The sequence below is a fragment of the Erythrolamprus reginae genome, chromosome 2, assembly GCF_031021105.1.
Source record: "Erythrolamprus reginae isolate rEryReg1 chromosome 2, rEryReg1.hap1, whole genome shotgun sequence".
Lineage (NCBI taxonomy): Eukaryota > Metazoa > Chordata > Lepidosauria > Squamata > Dipsadidae > Erythrolamprus > Erythrolamprus reginae.
The window spans coordinates 191,875,177-191,887,959 of NC_091951.1; the positions used below are offsets into that span (position 1 = coordinate 191,875,177).

Sequence of the window (12,783 nt, forward strand, 5' to 3'; positions counted from 1 at the left end):
ACTTTTGAGTGGGCCCACTCACAATCGACACTACCGGTTCACTCGAATTGGTCTGAACTGGTTGAATAACCCCCTCTGCAAGAACTTCCCAACACTCTGGCCATGAGATTGCTGTTTCCTCGCTGCTACGGTGTATGTGTGTGTGTATGTTTAGTTAGTTTAGTTTAGTTTATTTAGATTTGTATGCCGCCCCTCTCCGAAGACTCGGGGCGGCTAACAACAATAAAAAACAATGTAACAAATCTAATATTAAAAAGTAATCTAAAAAACCCCAATTTAAGAGACCAATCATAGCAACAAACATACCATGTATAAATTCTATGTGTCTATGTGTGGGTCTGGGTGTGGTCTGGGTCAGGCGGGGGGTTGCAACTTACTTCCGCTACCGGTGCTGATGTGTGTGCAGCTCTGGGTGACTGGCGGGTGCGCATGTCTGGTGTGCGCATGCATACATCAGAGCAAGATTTGGCTTCTGCACATAGGCAGGAAGCAAATCTTGCGAGAAGATGTGCGGGTGGGTGAGATTTCAGCAAAACTCACCGATAATCACCAAAATCTCGCACACCCATATGTCCTCTCTCAAGATTTTGCTTCTTGACATATGCAGAAGCCAAATCTCACTCGGACGCATGGTCCTGCCCACTGATCACCCGGAGCTGTGCGCGCAGCTCCATTTTCGCTACCGGAACGCCCCCCCCCCAATCCAGATAGGAATCCAATACTGGCCTGTGCCTTTAAGACAGACCCAGGCAACTGCCTAGGAAAGTCGGCGCAATTTTGGAGGGCAAGATTTCAGAAGCGGTTTTGCCCTTGCTTCTTTCCTAAGGCTGTGGGAGACCAGCTGTCTTCAGGCCTAAGGCAGGACTGGAACTCATGGTCTCTTACCTGATATCTTAACCCACTATATCACACTGCCTCTCTACTGCTAGTACAGACCTGGGCAAGATGAGGCCCGAGGGCCGAATGCGGCCCGCCCGGTGTCTGTGACCGGCCCCTGGAGGTCGGTCCAACTTTTCTAGATAAGACCTGGGTGTTCAAGATATAATATATAATATATAATATATAATATATAATATATAATATATAATATATAATATATAATATATAATATATAATATATAATATATAATATATAATATATAATATATAATATATAATATATAATATATAATATATAATATATAATATATAATATATAATATATAATATATAATATATAATATATAATATATAATATATAATATATAATATATAATATATAATATATAATATATAATATATAATATATAATATATAATACATTATACATTATACATTATACATTATACATTATACATTATACATTATACATTATATATTATATACCGGTAGATTAGATTAGATTTATTGGATTTATATGCCGCCCCTCTCCGCAGACTCGGGGCGGCTCACAACAATGGCAAAGACAATACATAGTGACAAAACTAATATTTACCAATCTAATTACAGTTTTAGGTTAAAAAATTCATAAAAGCAATCCCAATATATATAAAAAACAAGCACACAATCAATCAAACACCAAAACAACATGGGCAAGGGGGAGATGTTATTTATTTAATTATAATTTATAATTATAATATAATTAACTCAGTTCTACCCAATAATATACAGTATTGGGTAGAACTGAGTTAATTATATTAGTCCGGCCCTCTAAAACCATCCCAATTTCTCATGCGGTCCTATGGCAAAATTAATTGCCCACCCCTGTGCTAGTAGGTAAGATACAGCAAACCTGGGTAAGATTTCTGGGATCATTTCTGGATAAATGTATATGGTATAATCTCACTCATCAGCTCTACTTGCCTTGAAGCCTCTAAATGATTACATGAAAGAGCTGCCATTTTTATCTTGCATCATTTCTTCTTGCATTTTTATACAGTATTGTTGTTTGGTATCTGATCCAAATCAACCCTGGGGTCTATGGTGCCGCAAGAATTTTAAGCAGGGCCCCTTGATTTAAGAGCTAGTTTGCTACACTTGTTCTACATGGATAAAATAATGCGCAATCGGAATATCAATCTCTGGAAGTATCTATCTCAAATAGATGTATGCCGTTGCCTCTCCATGGGCCAGAATAAAAAGGAGAAATCTGCAGTCGCTAGGGTAGTATATAAGGATTACATTATTTTTCAACCGCAAATTATTCTTGCGGGAGAAAAAGTACATTTATTGGCCCTACAATGGACTTTTTACTTTTGAAAAATGGATTCCAATTCTTAGTTTAGACTCAGCGCGTTGCCTTTGATAGATTGAAGCCACAATTCCCTAACCGCAGAATTGGAGGAGAGCAGTGGGTGAGTAAGGTAACGAATTACCCAGTATTTTTGTATATTATTAAAAGCTGAAGCAGCTAGGAACATATTCTTTATAAATAGCTGTATACTGAAAATTCGGTTATGAACATTTTTCATGTGTTTGGAGAAGACCAAATGGTTCCTCAGAAAAACACACACCCAGTGTTATATGCAGTGTTTTGGGCTTTCGGGTGCCATTTTTTCCTATGACCTTAGCCCAGAGGTCTTCAAACGTGGCAACTTTATGACTCGTAGACTTCAACTCCCTGGGAATTGAAGTCCACAAGTCTTAAAGTTGCCAGGTTTGGGGACCCCTGCCTTAGCCAGTCAGGGATCACATCTTGAGCTGAAAGATCACATTCACCGGAAAATTGCCACATATTTTCCCACGCGAGAGCCATCGTGGGGCTTCCCAGATTCGCCCACGTTTCTACAACACTCCGTGGTCTGCACTGGCTGCTGATCAGTTTCCGGTCACAATTCAAAGTGTTGGTTATGACCTATAAAGCCCTACATGGCATTGGACCAGAATACCTCCGGAACTGCCTACTACCGCACGAATCCCAGCGGCCGATAAGGTTCCACAGAGTTGGCCTTCTCTGGGTCCTGTCGACTAAACAATGTCGTTTGGCGGGCCCCAGGGGAAGAGCCTTCTCTGTGGCGGCCCCAGCCCTCTGGAATCAACTTCCACCAGAGATTAGAACTGCCCCCACCTTCCTTGTCTTTCGTAAATTACTCAAGACTCACTTATACCACCAGGTTTGGGGGAGTTGAGACACCTTTTCCCCCAGGCTTCTTTATATTTTATTTCGTGTTTGGTATGAATGTGCTGTTTGGTTTTTAAATATATGATAGGGTTTTATATGTGTCTTTTAATATTAGATTTGTTTTGTTATAATATTGTTTTTATTGTTGTGAATCGCCCCGAGTCTTCGGAGAGGGGCGGCATACAAATCTAATAAATAAATAAACAAACAAACAAACAAATAATAAGCTCTCAGTGTATATACAAACAACCAAGTGTCAAGTTATAAAACAGTAGAATACTTTTACAGGGGCTACTCTGCCAGGTTGACTAGAAGTAGGCATAAATAATTTTGGTCCTGGAACAGATCAAAAAATAAAATTAAACTTTATTAAATTCATGCAATGAATTAATATTTCATGCATTTAATGACTTCCATTTCCATCGTCCTGAAAATTGTAATAAAATGTCAGGTTTAGGAAAGGTTTTTGGAGGCTACTGCCAAAGTTTTGGGAGACTCCACATTTTGTTCAAACTGGCTTTATTAGTCTTTTTGAGAAATCAGCAGAAGAACTCCTTCTGCACCTTACAAAAATATTTGCTGCACGCAGGGGTGGGCAGCAGGCAGGACAGAGTGGAATACAGTTATTTATTTATTGGATTTGTATGCCGCCCCTCTCCAAGGATTTGGGGCGTCTCACAACATAAATGAAGCTGTGCACCCAGCTCTAGCTGACCATCCCACCCTCCCATCCTCCTCTTGTTCGCCTAGCTACCCAGCCTGAGAGGGGTAGCAACCCAGGAAGGAGAGTGCGGGAAACACGAAGCAAATTGTCACCCCAGAGAGCGACACTGGTGAGGTTGTAAGTCGAGGACTTAACAGTTCACTTGAATGATGATGATCGTTCAAGCCACTCCCACCTGGTCACATGGCCAGCAAGCCACTCCTACCTAGTCACATGACCATCAAGCCACACCCACAAAATAAGCCACACTCACAGTGTGGCAGTAAAAAATTTGGCTGCCCATTACTGGCTACACGGTGTTATTTATAAAACAAGCATTAGACTAAGACTAGAGATTATTTTCAAGAATAATAGCTGCCTCTGTCACCAAGCTCCATTGTTTGGGAGAAAAATGGGCGTTGTCCCCCTTTTCCAACGTTCTTGACTGTGTATAATATTTATCTTTGTTCTACAGCCTCCAGGTTTCCACCGTGCTTACAGCTCTCCATTGTACAGTGCCCAACAACTCTCAGGTGGTAAGTCAGCCATTCCATAGGACTTTTTAACTCTTGAAATACCTTTGTAACTTTGACAACTTTTTTTTTTGTTTCGTTTATTTCACAGCTAGCCGAAATGATCCCGTCTTCGATACCCTCCGGTCGGGTGTTATCATGGCAAACAAGGAGCGCAAGAAAGGACAGGATAACAAAAAAAACGTAGGATGTCGGTCTGATGAAACATCCCAACGTAAAAGGAGTGGTGCATGAAAGGCTATCCAGTCTGGAATAAGGGATGAAGATAGAAGCAATTCTAAAATTAGCATTGGCCACATGTAGCGATAGCAATAGCACTTAAGAGTTACGGTATATACTGCTTCACAGTGCTTTGCAGCCCTCTCTAAGTGGTTTAAAGCAGTGTTTTTCAACCAGTGTGCCGTGAGACATGGTCAGGTGTGCAGCAAAGCTCAGAGAGAGAAAGAAAGCAAGAGAGAGAGAGAAAGAACAAGAGAGAAAGAAAGCAAGAGAGAGAAAGAGAACAAGAGAAAGCAAGCAAGAGAGAGAGCAAGCGAGAGAGAGCAAGAGAGAAAGAAAGAAAGAGAGAGAAAGAGGGAGGGAGGGAGGGAAGAAGAGAGAGAGAAAGACATAGAGAGAGGGAGGGAGAGAGAAAGAGAGCAAAAAAGAGGAAGGAAGGAAGAGAAAGAAAGGGATGGAGAGAGAAAAAGAAAGAGGAAGGAAGGGAGAGAAAGAGGGAGAGAGAAATAGAGTGAAAGGGAGGAAGAGAGAGAATTTTTTCGTCCAAACTTTTTTTAGCGCCCCCCCCTGCTTAATGTGCCCCAGGGTTTCGTAAATGTAAAAAATGTGTCGCGGCTCAAAAAAGGTTGAAAATCACTGGTTTAAAGAGTCACCATATTGGCCCAAAAAATCTGGATCCTCATTTTACTGACCTCGAAAGGATGGAAGGAAGAGTCATTGTTGAGCTGGTCAGAATCGAACAGCGGGCAGTCAGCAGGGTTAGCCTGCAATACTGCATTCTAACCACTGTACCACATGTAGCATTACAGCTGTTTCTAGACTCTCCATTGCTCATGTTGGCTGGGACAGATGTGAGTCCAGCAAAATCTATAGGGCTATATTTTCACCATCCCCCTTTAAATGACTTCAAATATTCAATAGTTCCTTTTCTTATGTTCATGCTACAAGGCATTAATCTGCCATCCAGAATGTCTTGATGCTGCGTACTCTGCATTCTACAGCACCATTGAACGTGTAGCATTGTAGTCAGAGACAAAGGCAGTGCATCCTACAACAGACCTTTTCCATAGTACCACTCCACCATGGGATAAACTGCTCCTGTTGGTAATCTTGGGTTCTACCCTTCTGTCACTTGAGAAGATGCTCAGAATCATTCATTTCTAATGGGCCTGTGCCATTTAATGAGAAGTTGGAGGCAACCAACTAGTGGAAGTGCCAAAGGTGCTTTTTCAAGAAGCAACTAGGACTTTCTGGTTTTTCTTTGAAGACGTTTCGCTTCTCATGGAAGATTCTGCAGAGCTGAAGAAGCTTCTTGAATGAGAAGTGAAACATCTTCAAAGGAAAAAAACAGTTGCTTCTTGAAAAATCACCTTTGGGACAACCATAACCTGGATGACTGAGAATCTCCCATCTATCTTCTTCTTCTTCTTCTTCTTCTTCTTCTTCTTCTTCTTCTTCTTCTTCTTCTTCTTCTTCTTCTTCTTCTTCTTCTTCTCCTCCTCCTCCTCCTCCTCCTCCTCCTTCTTCCTCCTCCTCTTCTTCCTCCTTTTCCTCCTCCTCCTTTTCCTCCTCCTCCTCCTCTTCCTCTTCTTCCTTTTCCTCCTCCTCCTTCTTCTCACTGTTGTAAATATTTAGATTACTATTTCCTAAAACTCTCTGTACCCAGACTACACACTGTTTAATTGAAAATGGAATTTTTATTGGGGAAAAATAAAATCCCCATCTAGCATAAGGTTTGAAGTTTAGTGTAGATGAACGAAAGAGGTTTTTGTTGTTATTGTATTTTGTTTCTGCACCGCCATAAGTTTATTGATTGGAGTGGCATATAATTGGGGTGGCATAAAAATATTGTCAAATAAATATTTTCTATTTTCCTTCCTACATTTTAGCCTTTGGCTGCCATGATGGAAGAAGAAACAGAAGCCCCCAAACCAGAAAATGACAAACCAATGGGAGGTAAGTGTTAACAGACTTCAGAAAGTCTATTGTCTTCAGGATCCAGAGTCCAAATATTTGTTAAGCAAATGTTACTCGAGTAAACAAAGTACAAAAGAAGCCAGAAGATCACTGAAAAGAAAGGAAAACCCTGCTGCCCACAAATTAAATCACGCAATCTTGCAGTATTTTAGACCAGTGTTTCCCAACCTTGACAACTTGAAGATACCTGGACTTCAACTCCCAGAATTCCCCAGCCAGCATTTGCTGGCTGGGGAATTCTGGGAGTTGAAGTCCAGATATCTTCAAGTTGCCAAGGTTGGATAACACTGCTTTAGACTTCCATTCTCTGCGAACACACTGAAGGCCTAAAGCACTGAAGCAGGCTAAGAAACCGAAGGCTCGCTACAGCTTCGCAAAGTGAATATCCACAGGCAAAATACCTGTATAGACCCAGGGGAGGGCAGTGAATAGGCAGGGCTAATGGTGTGGGGCCTCCATGGCCATTTGCAAAGATGAATGATTGCCATGGTGCTGCAACATTTGTAAGTTCGGGACTATTACGTAAATACTTGGGGGGTGAGAGGGTTATGTCGTAACTTCGAACAGTTCCTAAATGAACTTGCGTGTTTGTTTTTAATGCAGGCCATCCAGAAGGACAGAAAGCAGAGAAAAATACACCCGACGACAAGGTGCTTGCCCCTCACTCTTGCATGGGGGAAGGGGAAGAGGGAGAGAATGTGCTTGCCGGTTGCCAGATTGAACACAATGACTACACACTTTCTTGTCTCCAAATCCTACAAGCGGGGGATGCTGTTACAAGTCACTTTTCTTCACCTGCCGTTCCGATTATCTGTTTTGATTTATTGCCCATCCTGAGACTATTTTTTATAGAGGGTATCTATAGAAAGAGCTTGTGTTTGGCCAGCATTAAAAATTTCTGACAAGAACAAGAAAACTGAGAGCAAAATATACTAGGTAACACCATCAAGCCACCCCGAGTCCACGGACAGGGGCAGCATATCAATCAATCAATCAATCAATCAAATAAATAAATAAATGCTTTACCCAAATTACGTAGGTACAATGGTACCTCTACCTAAGAGCGCCTCTACTTACGAACTTTTCTAGATAAGAACCGGGTGTTCAAGATTTTTTTTGCCTCTTCCCAAGAACCATTTTCCACTTACAAACCCAAGCCTCCAAAACTGTAACCGGAAAAGGCAGGGAGAAGCCTCCGTGGGGCCTCTGGAGGAATCTCAAGGGAAGAAACAGGGCCGGAAAAGGTGGGGAGAAGCCTCTGTGGGGCCTCTGTATGAATGTCCTGGGAGGAAACAGGGCCTCCACCCTCCCTGTGGTTTCCCCAATCGCACGCCTTATTTGCTTTTACCTTGATTCCTATGGGAAAAATTGCTTCTTCTTACAAATTTTTCTACTTAAGAACTTGGTCACAGAACGAATTAAGTTCGTAAGTAGAGGTGCCACAGTAACTGGTATTACCTGGTTTGGTAATGAAACATCTGCAAGAAAACTACAAAGCTCAGAGAGCATTAAGGATCTCTCAGTTCAACCCTGAGCTGCAAATATTCTCTTCTATAGTTGACCTTAGCTTGGTGGGATTACCCCAGGTTATCACCTCCATGGAAGTTTTCTGGGAAGACCAAGGCTACAAAGAGCTTAGCTTGGAAATCTAAGAACCATCCCTAAAAGGGATGATAGTTGCCACTTCCATAACATTGCCAAGAAAATCGACAAAGCTGGCTAGAGTCAGGTTTGACTTGAAGGTGACTTTAGTTTTTTTCTTCTTCTTTTGAACAGAGTAAGAAGCAGCAAACTGGGTTCCCACAGTCTCACTATTTTATTGCACTTTATCGCTTCAAAGCCTTGGAGAAGGATGACTTGGATTTCCAGTGAGTAACAAAATGGTCTTGCTTTTATTATTTATTTATTTATTATTTATTAATTGGACTTTTATGCAGCCCCTCTCCAAGTACTCGGGGCGGCTTACAACCTATGATAAAACAATGTAGTCTCTGAACAAGTCGTTGATAACAAAGAGATTTGGAATTCAAAGCTTCGCTGAGCTGGTTTTACATTAATCTAAAGAGTAATGTGAGAATGCTGAGACCTCAAATAAAACATCAAGACATAACTTGTCTTGACGGAAGTTTCCTTATTCAGGAATATCAAAGCCTTGTGGAATACCATTGCTGTATCCCTCTTAATTCAGTACATGCATCCCATGTAAGACTGTGAGATCTTCACAGGAGAGATTCTTTATATTGTTTTGTGGAGAAAGGCTGGGAGACATGTTAAAAGCGTTTACCCTGCATCAGAGGTGGGATTCAGCAGTTCTGACCTGTTCTGGAGAACCGGTAGCGGAAATGTTGAGCAATTTGGAGAAACGGTAAATACCACCTCTGACTGGCCCCGCCCCCATCTATTCTCTGCCTCCCGAGTCCCATCTGATCAGGGGGAAATGGGGATTTTGCAGTAACCTTCCCCTGAAGTGGGGAGGGAATGTAGATTTTACAGTATCATTACCCTGCCACACCCATCATGCCACGCCATGTCCACCAAGCCACACCCACAGAACTGGTAGGAAAAAAAAGTAGGATCCCACCATTGTGGCCTATAGGCAAATGTAAGAACTGGCAACAATACAGTACTACCTCTAGATACGAGCTACTCCACATGCGAGTATTCCAAGTTACGAGCCACAAGGGGAGAGAAATTTCTGTTCCAGACCCGAGCTCAAATTCGGGATATGAGCCGAGCATCCACTAGGTGGCGCAAGAATCCTTGCTTCTGTTTATCTCGGAGGGGAAAAACAAAGTCTAAAGCCATTTGTTCCAGATATGAATTAAACTCGTATCTAGAGGTACTACTGTATATATAGAATTCTACCAATGGTTGCAGGATTTATTTTTATTGTAAGACACTCAAAGTCCAAGTGAAATTGGGCAGCATATACATTTTACAAATAAATAAATAAAGATGGAGAGAGAAGAGTTGAGCATTTGTCAGGCTCCTGCATGTTCTGGTGCTTAGCTAAGACTTTTGTATCTCATTACCTTATTGAGTTTGTGGTAGAATCATGAAGGAAGTATGGGCAGGGTGAGAAGTTGCCATTTTGGTCAGATATTCAGCACTGGGAAAGAAAGGATGAAGGTTGTTCAGCAATTCTAACTCGCAACGGTCTTTTCATTGTTGGCCCCTTGTTCTCTTTCAGCCCTGGGGACAAAGTTGCAATTGTTGATGACTCCAATGAGGAATGGTGGCGTGTAAGAAGATGGTTTTTCTTTCAAGACTAATTCCGTTCATTTTGAAGAAGTTCTTGATCTTTAAAATCTAAAAGTGTTTGAATATCAGTGGTTAATAATAATAAGTGGTTATCTACAAGGAAAATATTTGGGATTTTTCTCTGCTTCAGTTTTTACTGTGGCATCCCAGCTGGAGTCTACCTTCAGTGTGACTTGATTTTACTAAACTTGTCAAAATAGTGTTGATCCCATTCACCCAAGAAATCAGCAACCATTTTAACCATCACTGGTTGTATCTAATATATAACTAGAAACAAACATTTTTTAAAAAATAGTGTCATATCACAAACATGTGAAATCCAGGGTTTTCTATTGTAGTTTCTTCCTAAGATTTGGGGCGGAGAGGAGGGATATGGATAAAGAGAGTTTGTTTGGGAACTCTGCTACAAACGATTGAATGTGTCCAGTAATGGGTTCTAAAACTCATTGCTACCAGTGTCCCAGTCGGGTGGGTGGAGCCTCCTGCCATCGACAGTATTGGTTCACAGAACCGGGCTGAACCAAGTGCAAATCATTGCTGGGTGTGTCCTACTTCAACATTGTATGAAATTCTATGGCTAGTTTTGGTAGCTGTAGTCAGGGAAGGGTTAAAATAATATCATAAAATGCCCAAACAAAATAGGCAGAACCTCAGACGATCCTATTTCCATCAGCTTTGTATTATTATCTTCTAAATCATATGCCCTCCCCCACATTTTAAAAATGTTCAGTCCAGTCTCTGGCCATCAATTGGCTGCCTACCCCACCACAAAATATATAAACCCATCCTCTGTCAATAAAATGTTATGAATGACAATGTTAAAAACTGTATATTTTCATGAAAGGATTCAGAGCCATTAGGAATATTAATTTTGTGTTTTTCTTTTTGAAACATTTCCTTTTGTAAAATTCACTCACGTTTCTCTCACAATATTTTTTAATGTTCCTCCATTTAAAACATGCAAGTCACTTACTGTCCTAGAAATGGCTTAATGACCAGTTTGCAGGATTATTGATGTCAATTTTGAGGAATGTGGATCATTAAAATGTTGGCAAGAGCTAATGTTCCAAAATATTAGTTACTTGTCTCTTCCTCCTTTTTTAAAGAGCAAAAGTGTATTTATGTGCTGAAGGAGAGAATCACTGGAAATTGCCAATTTTCCTCTCTGCTTTTTTTTTTGAAGAAAAAAACTCCCTCATTTTAATTCTAACTTGTTTCATGGTGATAAAATTGGGAATTTTTTTTTTTTTGGGGGGGTTATTTCTTTGTAAAGTAACTTCATGCATGAATCTCTTAGGGGAAGAAAATTGGGGAGATTGGAGAAAAAATTGGATACTTTCCGCCGAACTTCATTATCCGAGTGCGCGCAGGAGAACGTGTGCATAAGGTCATGAGGTCCTTTGTGGGCAACAAAGAGATTGGTCAGATTACATTAAAAAAGGATCAGGTATGTCTCCTTGAAGTACTTCATTCAGATATAAATAAATGCCCCCCTCTCCTGCTGTTCTGAATGTCCAAAAACAATGATAACTTTTACAAATGTTTCCACCTTGAGCTGAAAGATTGCATTCACCGGAAAATTGCCAAACATATTTTCGCACAAATTGATCTTACATCCCAGAGGTCTTCAAACTTGGCAACTTTAGGACTTGTGGACTTCAACTCCCAGAATTCTCCAGCCAACTGGCTGGAGAGTTCTGGGAGTTGAAGTCCACAAGTCTTAAAGTTGACAAGTTTGGAGACCCCTATTATATCCTATCTGGAACTGGTAGCGACCCACTGATGATGTTATGATGACTTCAGAGAACCAGTTCGGTCAGTGCTGGTCCATGGGCATTGCCGTTTTTTTAAAAAAAATGGTTTGGGGGGGGGATTTATTTATGTTTCTTCTGAGCATGAGCAGAAGCCGAGTTTCTGGCATGGTGCATGTATTGCCATCTTGTTTTAGGCTTTGGGGGGGATTTTTTTTTTAAAAAAATCAGCACTGCACAGGTGCATGCCCATGAGATATGGCCATGCAACGTAGGAAGAAGCGAACTGGTAAATTAGAACTCACCCCTGTGGCAGATTATTTAAAAGTAAATGAATGCTAAAATAGCACAATTTTTCTTTCTTTTTTTCTGCAAGTTCTTTCTGAAATTGAGGAGTGGGCCTTTTGTTGAGTTTTTAATCTTATAATTATCACATAAGTCAGAGCTAGTAGGAGAACAGTTTAAAAGAGACTGATCACATTTAGATTTATACTGGGAATCTGGGTACATGACAGTTATAAAACCCAGATTTTTTTCAGCACGTCATCTAAATAACATTCAGTCCGTAAGCAATTCTAGGGTGGATTTTTTTCTTCTAAACTCAGGTCTTATGCTACTTATTGGCAGTTCTACCCCTGCTACCCCATTCCTCCTTCGCTCCATATAAATGTACAAAAACTCCTTCCTAGAAAAATTGTCAATCTACTTGGGGATTCTGCTTCATCTAATGTCTCTTATCCTCTTATAGATTGTGGTACAGAAAGGAGAGGAGCTGAATGGGTATGTCAAAGTCTACACCGGACGCAAAGTGGGGCTCTTCCCCGCTGACTTCTTGCAGGAGATCTGAGGTCCAACCCTGCCCTTCACAAGGATTTCATAACCAAGGCCAGGGAGGGCCAAAGAGTTTTGAGAGTTCGTTACCAGCCTCTTTGCAAGAAAGCTGAGTTCCTACCGGTCCAAGACATCACAAGAAGGACTGTGTCATCAGTGAGCCAGGATTCAAGGCAAGAAGCTTATTGACCTGCCGCTGTAGAGGACTCAGTGCTTCTCTTGAACTTTGCTGCTGGCAGATTTCGGAATGGGCTCAGCCTTTTTCCCTTTACGACCTTGTCATGAAGGTGCTGGGATTGCAGTCCAAGCTGCTCAACTTCTTGTCTGCGAAGAAAAGTAGCGATTGGACAGATTGATTGGACGGGACTGACAAAGGGCAAGAGTTACCGCTGCCGCCCCCTGTAGGTG

General features: G+C 41.2%; 1 protein-coding gene across 1 annotated transcript in view; it reads left to right on the plus strand.

Annotated features, from left to right (window-relative positions):
* STAC3 (SH3 and cysteine rich domain 3) overlaps nt 1-12,391 on the plus strand; it is a 42,984-nt gene extending 30,593 nt beyond the window's left edge. The window contains exons 4-11 of the mRNA XM_070736063.1: nt 4,279-4,343; nt 4,432-4,519; nt 6,445-6,511; nt 7,136-7,182; nt 8,315-8,400; nt 9,723-9,774; nt 11,091-11,240; nt 12,293-12,391. Coding sequence (XP_070592164.1) covers nt 4,279-4,343; nt 4,432-4,519; nt 6,445-6,511; nt 7,136-7,182; nt 8,315-8,400; nt 9,723-9,774; nt 11,091-11,240; nt 12,293-12,391 — 654 coding nt within the window. The remainder of the gene's footprint in view (nt 1-4,278; nt 4,344-4,431; nt 4,520-6,444; nt 6,512-7,135; nt 7,183-8,314; nt 8,401-9,722; nt 9,775-11,090; nt 11,241-12,292) is intronic.
* The last annotated feature ends 392 nt before the right edge of the window (nt 12,392-12,783 follow it).